At 40.3% G+C, this 19,887-nt stretch overlaps 1 protein-coding gene across 17 annotated transcripts in view; it reads right to left on the bottom strand.

Annotated features, from left to right (window-relative positions):
* LOC143036906 (sex-lethal homolog) overlaps window positions 1-11,399 on the bottom strand; it is a 64,801-nt gene extending 53,402 nt beyond the window's left edge. For 8 of the 17 annotated variants that reach the window (XR_012967411.1, XR_012967410.1, XM_076204865.1 and 5 more), the window contains exons 1-4: window positions 11,251-11,399; window positions 3,963-4,136; window positions 3,305-3,480; window positions 1,346-1,459 (exon numbers count right to left, since the gene is read on the bottom strand). Coding sequence is in view for 9 of the 17 variants with exons in the window: in XM_076204865.1 (XP_076060980.1) it covers window positions 1,346-1,459; window positions 3,305-3,480; window positions 3,963-4,115 (443 nt within the window). In the remaining 8 variants the exon portion in view is untranslated. Of the gene's footprint in view, window positions 1-1,345; window positions 1,460-3,304; window positions 3,481-3,962; window positions 4,137-11,107; window positions 11,229-11,250 lie in introns of those variants that run through there. The other 9 variants (XR_012967416.1, XR_012967417.1, XR_012967413.1 and 6 more) reach the window with 2 other exon arrangements.
* Between the last annotated feature and the right edge of the window lie 8,488 nt (window positions 11,400-19,887).

Below are 19,887 nucleotides of genomic sequence, written 5' to 3'. Positions count from 1 at the left end.
CACCAGCATAATGACTACCCTTCAGTATACTAGTAGAAAAGGAGGGAGCAGGGGGAGGAGGAAGAGAAGAGTTACAAGGAGCCTCAGTACCTCAACAGGTACCCATACTGAGGAGGCACTGTTAAAAGGTTACTAGGGATTCACACTAGTACTTACACTATTGTGTGTGGTACTTTGTCTGACTTTTGAACTGCTAAACTGAAGAACTATCACCAAATCTTTTAGCAGTCAATTCGAAAATGTGTTGCAGATTTTATAAGTAAAAAAAGTCAACAACTTTGTCACAAGAGTAATGAAGCATCCACCCATGATTGAGTGTGGCATTCAAGTTGAAGCTAAAAAGATGTTGATAGTCAATGTTATCAAATCCTTGAAGCATTCTGAAAACCTCTATTGTCCTCACAATCTCCTGGTTTCTCAAGAGAAGAACCCCAAAGCCTCGAGATGCCTCTGGTAGCCAATGTGTCTAATGGAGGGAATAAGTTTCGTTGCACATGCCGGACTCATTCTAGCCTCTGCACGTCCATCCTCAAGTTTGGGAACCATAACAGATGGCATATTCCAAATGGGGATGAACTAGAGACTTATTAAGTGTCAAGACTATTTCTTAGTTCTGGTAACAAAACGGTCTTCTGATGTAACCTAATAACCTTTGTTCCTTCATTTCTATTTCATTACAGTTTTGAGGACTTGAGGTCATTGCTAATCAAGTAACCCAAATCTCTTTCCAATACTGTACTTCCTATGCCATCACCTAGAAAAGAATAATCTACCCTCTGGTTTGTATGCCTGATATGCATAATCCTGCACTTATCCTCATTAAATGCCATTCGCCACTTCACACACTTTCTCTAAGCCTGACCAGAGAATTTCTAAACTCTCAGGTGGAGACATTTGTTTCTAATTTAGTTTCATTGGCAAACTTTGCTATGCAGCTTACAATTCCAGTATCTTCTCTATCAGTGAGGTAAGGCTGAGGTTGGTAATTCCCTGGTTTTGCATGATCCCCTCCTGCCAGTCCCTAGGCACTTCTGTCTACAGACTCTTTGAAGACCTCCACTATGTGGGGAACCACCTGCCTGAGAACATCATGCAGTAGTTTTGGCAGGAATCCATCTGGACTGGGAAACTTGTTGGCACAAAATTTGTTCTAGTCTGGCTAGATGGACAGACAAAGAGAGAGAGAGAGAGAGAGAGAGATAAAGGGAGGGAGTGAAGGAGGGGGAAAAAGATGCAAGGGAGTAGAAGGACCAATAGAATACTGTACTTAGACTATCTGCCTACTTGGCTTGTAGAACTTTACAACTTATTGGGTAAGCAAATAAACATCATTCTTTGTGCTCACCTGACAAAACCAACACCCCGGGGTAGGCCTGTTACTTTGTCTTTAAGCAAATTCTTCTGAACAATGTTGCCAAAGGGATTAAACAATTCATCTAGCTGGTCCAATGTGAAGTTTCTGCAATATAAAAGTACCAGCCTTATGAATACAACACACATATTTTAAAGGGAAAATTACACCTATGTGTAGAGAAAGCAAGGTCATGCACTTTGAAAATAATCTTCTTGCAAAAACATGCATACACACATTCTAATCTATCTGTATATCAGACATTTGAGAATGGATGTGAAGGAGCTTGTATGAAGGAGTGATTGTATAGACAGCACTGTATGGGGTAGAAACATGGAACATAAGAGAGGAAGAGTTTAAATGTGTTTGAGATGACATGCCTGAGAAGTATGGTTTAGGTTACTAGGCTGGATAGAGTGAGAAATGAGGTGAGGATGAGACTGGGGTGAAAAGGGAGTTGGGAGATGGGGTTGATGAGAGTATTGGGATGGTTTGGAAACATGGAAACAACAAGTGAAGAAAGATTAGTAAAAGAGATTTAGAAGGCAGAGGTGGAAGGAGTGAACACGTGTGGGCGACCAAGGATGAGATGGATGGATGGGTTAAAAGGATCACTGGAAAAGAGGGGAATGTCTGTTGAAGAAGGAAGGGAAGAGACCGAAGATAGGGGTGAGTGGGGGATGGGAGGGAGTATGTGTGAATGATATTTTAACACAGACTAAGGGGACAAGGGTGGGGGGGTTGGTGATTAAATGAAGTGGCCTTGCTGTGTCTTGTTACATTGCTTCTGACCCAGGGCAGTGGTTGTGATGCAGGGATGACCTGTCATCTAGGAGGAACCAAGATAAGATGGAGGGGGGTGAATGGGAGTGGAGTATGTGGGGATGGAATGGGTGGTAGTGGATTTTATACCTTTGTTTTTGGTTACCTACCTTGTAAGGGAGAAAAAGCTGTTGGTATATATATATATATATATATATATATATATATATATATATATATATATATATATATATATATATATATATATATATATATATATATGTATTTACCAGGGGCTTTTCCCCTTTTATCAGGGCAGTACCCAAGTCAAAAGGCAAGTACCCACTCCTACCCATTCCACCACCCTTTCCTCCTCATGGATAACAGGTTATCCCTGTATTCTGCCCACTGCCCTAGGTCAGAAGCATTGCAGCAAGACCCAGCACATCCATCGCAAGGCAGGCAGCTTCAATTGATCAGCAACGCTCCCTCTCCATCATTTACTTTCAGCTAAGCATCATCTAAAATTAGTATTACTGCTTGAAGCCTCTGAGGGCCATTCATGCACCTATACACTTCTCCCTATAACAGGAATAATCTCACACCTATTTACCTGAGGCACCATCATGCAAAGAACATTCAAGAGGATTCACAGGGTAGTAATAAAGAATATTCCCCCTCTGTGCAAGTGGCTTTATTCCCCTTGTATGGGTGTCATTTTTTTTTTTAAACAACGGCTCTTACCTCAGCACCATGTAAGGTTTGCTAACTGCATGAACAGCAGCATAAAAACAGTGAGGTGAGCTTACTTTGCAAATCATAACTGCTCTATAAAACACATTATTGCATAATACTCCGATTTATGTATCCGCCTTTGAATATCCTCAAGGTAATCACCTAAAAAAGCTCCTGCACTACATTTTCTAACAAAATTTCAAAACAATTGAGAACTTTATTTTTCAAGCTTGTGAGGTGAAAAGAAGATGTACAAAAAGCAATCCAGCTTATTGTTTCCTCTATAACTGAACTAAAAAAAAAAAAAAAAAAAAAAATCAAACCCATTAGCTTAAGTTTGCGTAACCAGATGTAAACCTTTCATACTATGCCAACCATAACTTGAATACAAGGAAAAACAAATTCCTCAAACTGCAAAAACACTACTCGATTTGAAATGAACCTAAAGGCCCTTACCTGGGAATATTCTGAATATAAAGGTTAGTTTCCTTGATGTCTTCCCCTGGTGGTCTGGCATATGACACCTTAATGCGCTTATGCTGCACAGGGAGATTATTTAACTGCAGAATAGCTTTGGCTGCATCCTCAGGCTTTTGATATTCAACAAATCCAAACCCAAAACTGTACCCTGTCTGCAACATGAAGAAAAAATGGGCACGTAAACTTACCCTGTAATGTCATTCGTTTATAAACAAAACTATTACCAAAACTCTATCCTTCTGTAATGAGGAAAACATGGAAGGGTGAACTTATTTATGCCATTTGAAGTCTTATGGACGTGACTCAACCACGACTGTACCTTCTGTAATTAAGAAGAAATAAGGATATATTTAACTGCTGTTCTGCGAACTTTGTAACAGAATGGCCTTTGCAATTGGTGGTTGAAATACAGAAAAAAATAGGAAAAAAGAAAAAAACAAAAAATCAAAAAACAAACCAATACAAAGTCCAAACATAAAATAACATCAAGGTGAAAAATATAAACAAAATATAATACAAATGTCTACAGCCAACCCAGCACATATATTTCAAATCAAACCTCTCAAGTGACTGAGAGAGCAAAAAACATGACCCTACCCACACCAAACACAACAAGAACTCTTGAAAAACCCACCTTTAAATCTTTCATAATCCGACAACTTTTGATGGGACCCACAACAACAAAAATCTTGTAAAATTCTTGGTCTGATAATGTTTGTGGGAGGTAGTTGATTATAAGATTTGTACGGGTCTCCCCATCTGGCAGCGCCGTTCCTTGGTTACTCATTTTTAAGATTTAGACGAAAACCTGAAATAACAAATGTATAATTTGTTAGACGCTGTACTTGACACTAACAACTACAAAAATAATCAATCAGTCAATATCAAGTTCTCTTTTGCAGACTTGATGCCCTTCAATACAGCCTGAATAAGTCCATGAAGATTTCATGTTGCTATTGTGGGGCATACTGTCTACACCCACTTCATTAATCTATGGCAACCTACCCCTACATCATCCACTCTAGAAATAGTGGACAAAAACATCCCTACAGGCTATGTCATTTTCTCATCCACTTACAACCATTTTCCACCCAATCCTATCATTTGCACTTCTTGCCCAATAGACACGTCCCTTGGATCCAATGCCTTCTTCACTCCAACACTCCATCACATTCTTCGTCTTCCCCTAAAAACCCCTCCACCCTCTCACCCCCAATCTACTGACCTCATGTGCAAATGCAGTGTCATCTGCAAACTTGCATCTTCAACTTTCCTCCACTCTCACTCACCTCCTTACTACTTCATCTACATACATGATGGACAACAATGTTAACATTACACAAACCTGATATAACTCTGCCTTTGCCTAAATTCACTCAGTCTCTGTGTTTGACCTTCATACAAGCAGTACTACTAGTCTAGAAACTTTTGACCACTCTCAACATACTTCCCTATCCCATACGTCAACGTACTTCATAACACAACTGGCAACCATCACATGCCTCCTCCAATCATTCCTATCCTTTGCCAAAACCTTCTTGTACACCAGCATTAATGCAAAAGGTCATTCTACACCTAAATCAACACTGCCCTTCCCCTCCTGTCTCAATTAATACCTTTTCACACCCATACTTACCCGTTTCACTATTACAGATGCTCCTCTACTTACTAACATCCAATTCGCGAACTTTAAGACATACAAAGCCTCAAGCCTAGTCTACCATTTGCAAAGGTAAGAAATCCAACATCAAATTATTACTATTATAATCTTTGTTTTATGTATCATAGTAACATGTTTTTGAACAAGAAAACATGTATTGACTATATCACTTATGCATATAGATTTGAGTACCTTTAAAATGTTGAATAGACTTACAAACAGCCATTTGGAATGTAACTTGTTCTTACCTTGAGTAGTATCTGTATATGCACATGCACTCCAATACACTTCCCACATTAGCGTATCTCAGTAGCCATTCCACTATAACTATTGGACATTTCACAACCACCACCACCTATCCCACGTCTTAAAAATCTTTCCTCTTTCAATGTTCTTTGTATCTCTTCTTTTTGAACAACTCTAAACGCCTCTCCTATCAATAATTCTTCTGACATCTCCCATTGACACAATCAAGGCCTCACAATCCTCCTTTACACTAATCAACTCTACAAAACACTCAACCCATCTTCCTCTCACAAGACTTGTATATCTGCAACCTTTACCTTCTTTACCCAACTCACTGTCTTCTTGAAATTCTTCACCAAACAACTACCCCACCTCTTCATTCTCCTGACCACCCTCACCTTGAAAATTTGCTTCTACCTTCCTATACCTCTAATATGTTTGCAGTTCTGCCACCACCACCTCCATCTTTTCATCCCACTATTCGTTGCATCTCCCATCTCTCACACTATCTTTGGACACTTTAGCACTTCCTCCTTAAATAATACCCATTCTTATTTTGGTACCATTTCTCTTTTACCTTTCATTACATTCTATACCTCTTAACTTACCTGGTACTTTCTCTTTATTCACTCCCAACACTGTTCTGCCGTCCTCTTCTGCTTCACTTCCACTCTCAATTTACCTTTCACCACATGATCTCAGTACTACCCTATACCCTGAACATATTTACACCCAACTCTTCCAATTCTTCTCTTGAGCACTAGTACACAACCCATTAATTCCTTCTAACCAACCTCCCACCAACCACCCTGGTCCACACATACCCACATTTTTTTCTTTTTAAACACTGTTTACTATCTCCATTTCTTGCCAGCCTTGCATTTGAGTGAAGCCAACAAAGATTGTGGGAGCATACAATTTCTAACCTCATATAACACCAATACAAAACATTAAATCTTAATCACTTTAGTACGAGTCAAATTCTCGCGCACAGCATCAGCTGGCATACATGCATACACACATATATAAGAAAAAATAACCAAGTTAATTGAAAGGTTTGACAGTTCATTATAAAAAAAAAAGTAATACAATAAAATATCTTTATTTCATACACAAAGTTAATTAATATAAGGAGTTTCACCCATTCAATCATCTGATGCCCTAGTCTTTCTTGCATAAGACTTGTCAGATCATATCACAACCAGTCAGTTCACCCGAATTATTAGATACTTGCCCACTAAATTTTGAACTAGATCCATTGTTGAACATATTTTCCTGAAATTCCACTCGGAACAAGTTTACCGTTCACATACATATACTGATACTTGTTACCAAATTGTACACCTATACTATTTTACATCTTGAACATAAAAAGTGAAGGAACTGCACCACCTACTTAGTGCTAAAACTATGTAAATGATCTTGATACTTCTATGAAGCTGGGATGAAGATCACTTACAACACTTTTTGCAAGCACATCATGACTTGTTTCAATATGCCCAAACCATCTTTGAATTCTATGATCCTACCTGCCAGCTCTTCCTATCTCACACATCTTTCTAACCCCCCACCATACTTTTTGAAAATTTCTCAAACAAATTGGGATGTTTCCTTTCTTTTTTCTCCAAATTCAAAGTCTATGCTCCATCTATCATCCCAATCCCTCCTATGATAAACATAGTAACATTGTAGTCTTAATTATCCTCATGAATTATCAGAATGATGAGAGTACAGAAATAAATTAGGATGGGCTGGTTTAATCCCAATCATCATGACTTCCAAATCCATGAATAAGGGACCTGTTGCTGGAACAACTGGTCATAGGTGCATGATGAGCGACCCCATGGAAAACAAAATATACCGTACTTGTCCTACCATAATTTGTATATTATGGAGGTATCTAATAGATTCTCCTACATGCCTTCAAGGGTGTGGCATTGTCTGGCTTACAAGCAGCTGCACTGTGCATTAAGATGGTGCGGAAAGGAAGACACCCCACCTCATGGAACACAGGTCTTCTGCATTCGACCAGGGGTTACAGTGAATGATCCTATGAACCTCCTACATACATGAGGACTGAAAAATATTCCTGAAGTTACTGATATAAAATACCTACATAGCCTGCGGATGGAAATCCTGAAAAGTGATGTATTAATAAATTCTAAAATTTGAACAATGTCTCTAGTTGGGTAAATTTTTACTTTCGAGTATATAACTATCATAGAGTGCTAAAATGCCACAGATACATATAATTGCACAAGCACGGACCATTACATGCTTGGCAATCTACCCTCTAAATGCTCTCGCAAGCACGTGTCTACTAAAGACATTACCACTGTCAAAATATCAGAGCTATTTTAATCTACGTTTTCACCCAATGAAATTTACATTCTTTCATTATTGAAAGTCTAATTACTCAGTACTTCTGCCAAAAAATATAAAATACATGGATAGATCAACAACTTGACTAGTAATTATTTTGTGTGAAGTGAAGGAAGGAAGGAATAAGAAGAAACACACACACTCAAAAAGTTGATTGGAATATGAAGACATGAAAGTGTTACAATATTAAGAAAAAAGAAAAAAAGAAAGACAAATATAATTGCACAAGCACGGACCATTACATGCTTGGCAATCCACCCTCTCAATGCTCTCTCAAGCACGTGTCTACTAAAGACATTACCACTGTCAAAATATCAGAGCTATTTTAATCTACGTTTTCACCCAATGAAATTTACATTCTTTCATTATTGAAAGTCTAATTACTCAGTACTTCTGCCAAAAAATATAAAATACATGGATAGATCAACAACTTGACTAGTAATTATTTTGTGTGAAGTGAAGGAAGGAAGGAAGGAAGGAATAAGAAGAAACACACACACTCAAAAAGTTGATTGGAATATGAAGACATGAAAATGTTACAATATTAAGAAAAAAGAAAAAAAGAAAGAAAAAAGAAAGATAAATATAATTGCACAAGCACGGACCATTACATGCTTGGCAATCCACCCTCTCAATGCTCTCGCAAGCACGTGTCTACTAAAGACATTACCACTGTCAAAATATCAGCTATTTTAATCTACGTTTTCACCCAATGAAATTTACATTCTTTCATTATTGAAAGTCTAATTACTCAGTACTTCTGCCAAAAAATATAAAATACATGGATAGATCAACAACTTGACTAGTAATTATTTTGTGTGAAGTGAAGGAAGGAAGGAAGGAATAAGAAGAAACACACACACTCAAAAAGTTGATTGGAATATGAAGACATGAAAGTGTTACAATATTAAGAAAAAAAGAAAAGAAAAAAAAAAAAAAAAAAAAAGAAAGAAATATAATTGCACAAGCACGGACCATTACATGCTTGGCAATCCACCCTCTCAATGCTCTCGCAAGCACGTGTCTACTAAAGACATTACCACTGTCAAAATATCAGAGCTATTTTAATCTACGTTTTCACCCAATGAAATTTACATTCTTTCATTATTGAAAGTCTAATTACTCAGTACTTCTGCCAAAAAATATAAAATACATGGATAGATCAACAACTTGACTAGTAATTATTTTGTGTGAAGTGAAGGAAGGAAGGAAGGTAGGAAGGAATAAGAAGAAACACACACACACACTCAAAAAGTTGATTGGAATATGAAGACATGAAAGTGTTACAATATTAAGAAAAAAAAAAATATATATATATATATATATATATATATATATATATATATATATATAATAATAAATAAAATAAAAATATAAATAACTTTAATTTAGAATACAAATCTATCATGACCCAGTGACATTTTCACATGGGTAAGTTTGGACTTGTCATAAGCATGACTACCTCACTCTCCACACCTGGTAAAATTAAATGATGTGGTCTAACAATACGGTTATTCTTACCAAAAGCCACATCACCTACCATAAACACATGCTGACATTCAATATAAAATCCTAGCGTAACCCAATTCAGTGTTCATATGCTATCCGAGATCCTAACCTAGTTTGGGTTGTCTACAATTTGATCTCAAGGCATCATGTATGTACTGCATCACCAGCACAGTCAGTAGGACCAAACTACTTACTAGCACAAAGTTATGGGACCATCCTACTAAACTGGTTCTCAATGCAACACCTTTTAAGCAACCCCCCACTCTTCCTTCACATCCTGTTTCATACTTTGCCACAAACACTGAGTTGGCTGTAATCTGTTTGCGGTCATTTCTTTCCAAAAGTAATACCCTTCGAAAAAGCACATCACAAGATTACTTGCAAAAACATAAAATCTAATCAAATAAATTAGTCTAAAAATGAAAATAAACTAACAATTGAATGTATCACATCAATTAAGGAATTTGATGTATCTATGCATTATTTTGTCTTCCAGTACCATTGACAGCTGAATACTTTTTACACAATATTTTCAAATCCAAAAATCTTTCTTTTTTTTCTTAAAAAGAAGCGCAAGTTAAACCAGCTGGGAATTATTCAACATTCTTCAACCAATTTCCCTTGTACACTCTTGTAGGTGAACTGTGGGACTTAGGAAACCAGCTACACCACCAATTCTGCCTGTAAATCACTTAGTGATGTAATTTTGTATTGCTTTTAGTATAGAGCAAATGTAGGGTGGTGGAACACAGGAACTTTACATCTTCTGTACAGTAGCTGCATTTGCGGCAACTGATGTCTGTGTAGTATCAGTGTGGGGCTGTTTCTTCGACACTGAATTATAATATTAATAAGCGTGCATTCATCATCTCCCTATAAGTTAAAGGGTAGATAAATTACAGTAAAAGCTGACAGGGCTTACAGTAAAAGCTGACAGGGCTCTTGAACTAGTCTCAACTCCAGCCGACTATGTGCCTGCTAGTTTAAAAAATGCAAGAGTTGGCTTGGTCTTACGGAACCACTACATGGAGGCACCACACGAATCCCAATTCATAAGCTGGTTTATGGAACAAACTAGGTGTACTTGATCATTTTTATATTATTCCAGCATCATGCAAACACATTTTTCCACTTCTTTCATTTTTACATTTCACAGATCTATTTTTCTATGGAATGGTTATATTAGGTTAGGTTAAGTCAGAATATATCAAACAACATAAATTCCACATTAAATATCAATGTTTACGTCATTCTGGAATTATACCATAATTACATCTATTAGTAAAGCCTCCACATAAACCCGCCAAATAATGTTCCCTTTCCAAGCCCTCATGCACTTCAAAATAACCTTCAACATTAGCACTTCTTTGCATTTAACATCTGACCAGAAATGGCTCACTGAAGGTCCTTTATTTCATTACTAAACTGGCCTAGTTTCAGTTTAAGCATTACTAACAAATTTCGGTATCAATAATAATTATCCTATTACTATAGATGAATTACCAAGCCCTAACATTTCTAGATCTCCTAAAAACTCCATTCCATGCTTACCTACCTAATGCCTTCTTTCACTGACAAAAAAGAAAAAAGTAACCAGCTAAGTTTTATAACAATACTTACCTATTAATTTAATACAAAAAAATCCTAATTATCCACCGTAAGTAAATACACCAATATGCACTACTGCAACGAGGATAATATATCAGAGACACAACTGCGACACATACAAATTCAAATTCTGAAAGTTTGGGCAAGGTGGAGGTATGGCCTACCCTAAGCAGGGCTACCATAAGGCTTGCTGTGGCATTTTTACAAAAGACAGTTCATCATCTCGCATAAAATGTAATCAATTCACTTTTCTTATATCAGGCACCACTTTGCACCACTATTACATCTATAGACTGCTTTGGACGATCAATGGATCTTGGAATGGAATAAGTAAATGCGAAATAACGGTGAAAATGAGTAAACCCTCATCTTACCCTCTGCCAACGCCGCATCGACCACTCACAGCAACTCTGTAAAATTTTCCACCGAAGCATTGTTGTAAAGCTACCTTTCACCACTCCATGCCACTTACGGTGACCCAATGTCAACTTTAGAACAAACTGATTTGGTATATTACCTATAATTGTGGAATCATAAAGATGTTTAGTCAGCTAGACGCCGGGCGGACGCGCGTGGGACACACAAACATTGACTAAAGGGCTACCAACCTTGTCCTTGGAGAACTTCAGCTTTATCTAATAGTTGTCTCCCAAAGAAATTTTGGATTTTATATGGTCAATAAAATAACAAGAATGCTAAGCGTCAATAGTTAAGGCTCCCATTGACGTAAATATCTGAACTCTTTCATATATCGATTTTATTTTGGTAATGCTGTCATCAAAGAAAATGAACAAAATCTTCATTTTCTATGAAGGCTACTATATTATCTACATTGAAAATATTACAATGGATCTTCTTTTGAATTGTATATCCTACTGAAATTATGCAACAATATTAATAAAAACGTACTATTATACAAATAATATGTGATTTGTCCATAACATGATGCAATATACACAATCATAATAATTTCCATGTACTGCGGTAAATATGTTCGGTTGTTTAATTTTTCTTATTTTGCCATGTAGATATTCATGTCATATAATTATGCAAATCTGGAATAACAATAACGCATTCTGAATGTAGCATCAACATAAAAACATGGAAGGAGAATATGGTAACAGGTTGAGAACTGTATGAGCTATAAATTAAATTCTATCTTGTCCTTCCTAAAATTATAAATATTTTCCATTTCCCATCTTTGAATAATAATTAACGATTATAGTCATCATTCTTTTTTTTTCCCACTTCATTGATACTATTCTGGGCGTATGATGCTACCCGCCTACCAACTCCAGATAGAATATTGGAACAAACAACATTTGTGAATCTTGACAAAAGATGCTATATGTACAGTTGCTAATGGCGGTCAGTATATGTTGTTTCTATAACAATATATAAATATATTATTTTTTCTTGTGTGAACGGAATTGTTAGAGGTATTTCATTCAAATAAAACGACAAAACCCATTTTGTCAAAATTACACGATGGCAACATTGATAAAGATAATCAGGATGATAAGTAAAATTGCATTTGTATCATAGGTGTGTATATCTTTAAGTTTGTCAAATGCAAAGGAACAGTTATTATACAATTCCCTTATCTTACTTGGGTCTCCCGCCTCCCTGAGTCGTGCAGCACCCACGCCACAAAAAAAAAAAAAAAAAAAAAAAAAAAAAAAATAGTTTAGCCTATATTTACTTATTTCTATATTCCAATCAACGCATAAATATCATTGTCAAACATACTAACAACAGAAACAAAAACAAAATAGCCGTGATCGTGATCACTGGTACTTTCATCACGACTCGAATAGTAACTTTTGTCGACAATTTAGTCCCGTGAATATTTGTGCTTCCTTCCGCTCGAGTGGGAACGGAGGCCCCACGGGATTCCACGTGGTTCTGCTTCCTGCCCCGGAAGTCGACCAAGTGCGCCTACGGCTCCACCCTTCCCTGTCGACGGCGGCGGGTTGAAGGCTTAGATAGAGATTCAAAGGGATTCAACACACGTCGCCATGTCAGCGTTCTGAGATCCATCGACGGCTCCCGAGTCTATTGGCAGACCGTTTTATTCAGTTGACTTGGAGTCACTCCATAAATAAGAATAATAATAAATCAGCAATGACACGAGGCCAATTGTACAACCCAGTGGCGTACTTGAGAGTTTTTATTATGGCTTATGCCAGACGATTTCCTTCGGCCTAGGCCCGGCTTCTGCAGGGGTGAGCGGGTCAGTCTAAGCGGGGCGGAGTCCGTTAATGAGGCTTTCCGGCTGCTCTGGTGCGGCGCGCGCTCCACAGCCGAGTCGACGACGACGACGGCCACCGCTAAGGCCACGACGACGACGTGACGCACAGATGTGTGCTGTCAATAATATCCCCAACCGATTTCACTCATGTGTGAAGTCCACATGCACACACACACGCACACACACACACACACACACACACACACACACACGCACACACACGCACACACAGACACTGCGAGATACAATGGCGGGACACGACGAGCATAGCTCCCCTTCCCGTATGATACAACTATATAAATAAACACATACACGCACAAACACACACTGTAGATCATGGTCCCAGTACGTGATCCAACACTATCGTGAATCACACTCATATCCACACGCACACACATATATATATACACACACACGCACAGCCACACTGTCGATCATGAGTCCAGTACGTGATCTAACACCATCGTGAATCACATTCATATCCACACGTACACACACGCACATACACATACACACATGCGCGCGCACTGTCGATCATGAGTCCAGTACGTGATCCAACACAGGAATACAAGTACACAAAGTCTGATTCGTTCCAGAATTGAATATACATCAATGTCAGCAGACTTCATGAGAGCTGCAAGGGAAATTACAGAGAATGCAAATGGCGCCAACCAAGACGATTTTACGCCTAAATGATAAGACCTGTGAGAAAAAGATGAGAAAACTGGGACTTCCTCCACTGGAAGAGCGAAGAGAGAGAGAGAGAGGTGATAAGATAGTGATAATTATTTAGACCTGAGAAATAGGCCAGACATCTGAAAAAAAAGCAAGACTGTCTAAAACGTGTTTGGGGAAAAGTAACTTTTCATATCAATTTGTGGATCTGTGGAACAAGATGGATGAAAATATCATTGAGGCCAACAAAACAAAGCAAAGCTTGATAAATGGAGACAGGGAGACGAGACCCCATGAGCACAGCTCCAACCCCGTACACACTGCAATTAGGTACACGCCCACAAGGGAGTGGGTAGAACCGACACAGATCTCTTGGCTTGGGGCGTGAGAGCGCTACGAGGTCCTGGGAGACACTGAACAAGAACAAGAAGACCATATGTTTACAGGTAGGCAACACACACGCTTTTCTGTACAGATGTGTCAGCTCCTGAAATAGCTTAGATGAAATAGCCCTTAAGCAAAAACTAGGTATTTTAGTTGGAAGAAAAGAGACAGGGAGTCACGTGTGTAGTTTCCTTTCTGTGTATTACAATAAGGTGAATGATTAAATACACATACATATAATACACGCACACACGCGCGCTCTCTCTCTCTCTCTCTCACACACATCATCATCATCATCATCATCATCATCATCATTATAGCTCCCTTCTTGTATAATAAATCAAGTAGACATACACATTGTCATCATTATCAATGGGGAACATACGCCAGGGGGCGCGTTGCTATTCCCCAAAGTATCTCAAAGCAAGCTCCCATGCAGCCACCTTTCCTCCCATCCCACTCCCAACATCTTTCGACAGGTTCGATTAACTTGCCCCAGCCATGAAATCTGTGGGCGTCTCTCCCCTTTGACTCCATCCATGGTTGTCTCTTGTGGAGACAACGCTGAATAGGATCAACATCAGGGAAACGTGGCACATGTCCACATAGCCGGAGCTGACGTTCACGAATTATGCTGATGGTAACTGGCATAGACTGAGTCTCATAGTCTCTGGTTCGATATGAAGTCGCTCCAGCGATAATACCCTATGATTCTTCGAAGGTACTAGGTGCCAAAGACATCGAGACGCCTCCTAAATTCAGCGTTCACAGCCGTACGGCAAAACAGAGAGCACAAGTGACTTGAAGATTCAGATCTTAGTCCTCTTGCATAAATATCGACAACACCATCGTAAGCTGTGATTGAGTTTGTCCATAACATCATGGGCAATGTCAATCCTTCCAAGGACCTCTGGGATGATCCCTACGACAGCAAAGTATGTGCAGCTTTACAAAGTCCTCGCTTCCCTATGCAGTGATTCGAGGGCTGCAACCACTACCTCCATTGACTCCGTAAGGTATACTCGTACATCATCATCAACGGTAAAGACAAGGATGATCTTCAGTGACACTGATTGACAACTCTAATGCCCAATCCACGCAGGTGTTGAAAAGTACCGGAGTGAGGACGCACCCTTGCCTCACTCCTGAACTGACAGGAATAAATTTGGACACAAGACTCACACTTCACACCACCACTCTCTCCCAGAGTACAGGCCAGACATTAGGTCAGTAATCCTTGCAGGAATCCCGCGGCTCCGCAGAAGATACCAGAGATGCACGGGTCAAACGCCTTCTCGATATCAACGTAAGTTGTAAAAAACCACTATGGGTGCTCTACAAAACCACAGAGCACTAGAATGGGAACATTTATTGATTAACTAGGAGTGAGCCCAGACTGCTTAGGCCCCTGAAACTTTAGCAGATGTGAGCGGATCCGTGCCAGCAACAGATGAGCGAACACCTTGCCCGGCACAATGTCACACCGCGGCAAATGTTGCAGTTCTACCGGTTCTCTTTTCCCTTTCCGAATATGGACGATCAGACATCTTTTCCGAAGTGAATGGCATATGGCTGCCAGGAAACACCTCATGTAACCCACGGATCGTGACCTCACTTTCGGCTCTCAGCACTTCCGCGCTGACGTTGTTGATGCCGGTCGCATTTCCATCCTTCAAGTGACAGCCTGCCTGATCTCATTCAGAGAAGGCCGGGTTTCATTTATCATTGGCTCAGCAGTCGTCACCTGACCATAAGCTACTCGGAGGGTTAGTCACGTACAACTGTCCAGAGTATTTAGTTCATTGAGCTCTTGGCTCATCGGCTGTTAAGTCAGGGCTCACCTGGAGCGGAGTTTCTTCTGGGCTTGGTAAGCAGGTCTGAGGACATTCGCATGGAAAGGCCCTTCGACATCCTCAACGATTTCTTTATTAAGAGCTTATTTCACAACTTCTGAGTCCTGTATTGGTCCAAGTCTTCAGCCAATCAGGCAGCACGACTCCTCTTTATAGTCTCCGCCGTCTCATGGGACGCCACACCACTCATCCCACTTGGACGCTCTCCAATGCACTCCTCGGTTGCTTTCATAAGTGTTTTCACATCTGTAAGTATTTCACAGCTCTTTAGGGTCCTTCGGGAAACTAAGAATTTCGAATCGGTTGAAGACTACTACCACATACTCCTGAGTACACACATCACCTCTGAGCCTATATACCTCCTCTGGTAGATTGCATAGAAGGATTCTCCTGGGCTTGGTACGCAGGGTGAGTGCCGTGACCACAAATCTATGATCGGCGCCAAAGAACTCAACACTCCGCTCAACTCTGCACAGGTCCATCGGTGTGGCTCTCTTCCCTGGAACAAAGAACCAGTAATTCTCACTCTTCAGGATTATGTCAATTTTAAAAGTAGAAAACTGCCAGTGTTCCTGGTTTGCGAATCATGGAGGCCAGTGAAGTGGCTCCCCCCAAAAAAAAAGAAAAAAGAAAAAAGAAAGTCTTGGAGTTCACACACCTCGGTTAGAGCATATGCGGGAATAAGAGAGACGAAATCCAGGGTTGAGCATCAAGTTGAGCATCACACGCTCATCAACCGGAGTGACCCCTCTAACGATGGGCTGTAGCCGGCCAGCTAAACTTATAGTTGCCCTCTCTGAGGTAGCCCGACTCGTTGTGGGTGCTAGCCCAACTCGTTGTGGGTGCTAGCCCTTCTCGTTGTGGATACTAGCCCGACTAGTTGTGGGTGCTAGCCCGACTCGTTGTGGGTGCTAGCCCGACTAGTTGTGGATACTTGCCCGACTCGTTGTAGGTGCTAGCCCGACTCGTTGCGGATACTAGCCCGACTCGTTGTGGATACTAGCCTGACTAGGTACCACTGGCCGGTCTGATCCCCTCAGGCAGAGCCATGACATCCATTCTAAGCCTCCTGAGCCTCGGTCAAAATGGGTCGTTGGTCGTCCTTGGAGGGCGAGGTGGGGCAGGGAATGCTCCAGACGTGCACACGGAGAGCCCGCCGGAGGTTCACTCCGGGCCTGGCTCGACGGTATAGTACCTTGTTTGCACCACCCTTTTGGGGATTCCCCCCCCCCCAGGGCTACACAGCTCACCAATAAGTTAACTCCTTGTGTCGGCAGCGATTTTATTAAGTTGAGACGAAAGTCATCGATGAATCCCATCCGCACGGTGACGTACTCTGATGAGTTTGTTCTTGTTGACGCCAGATGATTTTTATTCATCCGAGGGTTGTTGGGTCTCACAGGGTGAGATAAATTTCTCTTGTCGTATGTCCGTTTCCTCTCAATCAAATCAAACGTGAGAGAGAGAGAGAGAGAGAGAGAGAGAGAGAGAGAGAGAGAGAGAGAGAGAGAGAGAGAGAGAGAGAGAGAGAGAGAGAGAGAGAGAGAGAGAGAGAGAGAGAGAGAGAGCGAGAGAGAGATAACATATCAGTCACCTCAACGTGGAGATAAGGGGTGTTGATGGGCTTTGAACTAGGGGACACATACACTGGTTCCAGCAGAGTCCCTGGCAGAAACGACGCCAGAACAGCCGTTGGTGTAATATGCACAAGTGATTAGCCATAAATGAAGATAATAAATCGATAAATAAAGATAATTCAATGTAAGGCCACAATCACGGTTTTTTTTTTTTTTTTTTTTTTGCGAGTTTTCCGCCTCACGTTTCCGCCCCCAAAAAATCTCGTCCAGTGTTTGTCGGACCAGAAAAGGCCAATACTTTTTTTTTTGTATTACAATACGTGGCTAATTTCTAAAATGAAACCTCTTTCTCGACGATCTAGAAGAGAATAACTAAACTTTATCGGCTTTTTGCTGACTCAAAGCCTCAGACATTCCTGAGAGAGGGAGAGAGAAAGGAGTGTGAGAGGAGGAGGGAGTGTGAGAGGTAGATAACACCTGTGAGTCGGAGCAAGAGTCCAATGGCGTTATCTGCCTTTGTCTGCGCGCGCACATACGTGACAGATACGCCAAAGGCGCCCGATAAGACACGAGGTTGGGGGTGGGGTGGTGGGGTGGGGGGATGCAACACCAAAACTGTGGGTCGGATAAGTGGCTTTGTTGTTGCTCTAGTAAAGTTTCTCTCTCTCTCTCTCTCTCTCTCTCTCTGTCTCTCGCTCTCTTTAACCGGGCTGGTGCTTGGATGAATGAATGGAATAATGTATGGATAAGTGAATGCATAACAGAAATAATAAACTACATAAAAACAAAGATATGAATAATACACAAACAAATAAATTATTCAATAAATGAATAAGTGAATAATTTGAATGATAAAAAAGCATGCCAGTAAAAAAATAAGGATGTTAAATAACTAAATAGCAAAATAAAGAAATAAAATAAAACAGATAAAGTAAATGAACCAGTACATAAATGGGAATTAAGTGGACAAAATTACGCTATATATGTTCAACTCACCTCCCTGGAAAAGAAGACAGAGCTATGACCTTTGCCCTTAGTGCACGGATAGCTCAGGCATGGGAGGGAGGGGAGTGTTGGTCCAATGAGAGAGAGAGATAGATAGATAGATAGAGAGAGAGAGAGAGAAAGAGAGAGAGAGAAAGGGGGGCGGACCTGATGTTTACATGAGTCTAGATAGATATAATTATTTCTGTATACAATCATTTTAGAAGGAATTCATTCTTAATAATAATAAACATGCAAGAATTACTTAATCAACAAATGTAAGGAATATAGACCGAGTCACAGGTAATAACATAATAATATACTAGAAAAAAACAACAACAACAAGGGGCTTATTTCCATTGAGGTCCCTTAAGATACAATATTACAAAAGTATATAAAATGCAAGTAGGAATTAGTACTGTAATACATATAGCAGTTTTACACCAATTTTAACTACAGTGAAAGACAACAAAAGTTGACTGTGCAATACAGCTAAGTATGAATGTAATTGTTATGACTGTTAGAGGAATAAGCATCTGGCATTCATGGCAATTATATCACGCACACACACACACACACACACACACACACACACACACACACACACACACACACACACACACACACACACAGACGACTCTGTGACGGAATGGTAGAGTTCCCGGCTGCCACTACGGAAGCCCGGGTTCGATTCCAGGGCTGAAATAATTTCAGTATCGTTGCGCTGTGAGTCGTTACTCCAACTCTCGTGGGCGGGGAGTTGTGTGTGTGTGTGTGCGTGTGAGGTCACAGCATTACCCACAGATCGGTCATATATGAGCTCTGAGCTCTCTTCCGGGAGGAAAATAGCTGTCGATCACGAGTCCAACACGTGATCCAAAACCATGGTGAATTACACACACACACGTGTTTTTTCACGTCAATCAAGTTTATGGAAAGGCACACTATGTATATTCCAGTGTACCTTATGGACGCTCGCACGCACGTACGAACGCACACATGGGGGGAGGGGGAGGGGGCTGCTGCGTGTACAACTCCTCCCCCCTTCCCACCTGCCTCCTCCTCTTCCCTCCCCCTCCCCTTTTTTTTTCCCTCGTTCCTCTTGCCCCTCTTCTCACACTCTTCCTTCCCCCCCTCCCTCCGAGGTGAAACTTCTACTGCTCTACTCTGCCCAAGACATTTCGTTTGATCTTTTTATCTATACTTATCTACTTATTCATCCATTCATCTACTTATTTATTAATTCATTGAGAGGCTGATTTCATAGGTTGCCATCTCTTCCCTCCATCTGACGGGGCACTTCGTATTTGACAGCCTTCAAGGCGACATCCCCTATGGAACAGGGTAACGTATATCTTATCATTAGAGAGCATCTATGATTTCCCCTCTTTAATTAGTGATCAAAACATGCACTTCGAACCCCCCATGGA

Source organism: Oratosquilla oratoria, chromosome 21, assembly GCF_046742065.1.
Source record: "Oratosquilla oratoria isolate Oo_2021 chromosome 21, ASM4674206v1, whole genome shotgun sequence".
NCBI classification, from domain to species: Eukaryota; Metazoa; Arthropoda; class Malacostraca; order Stomatopoda; family Squillidae; genus Oratosquilla; species Oratosquilla oratoria.
The sequence above is the reverse complement of the archived record's forward strand: the minus strand, read 5'-3'. Positions and strand labels throughout refer to the sequence as shown.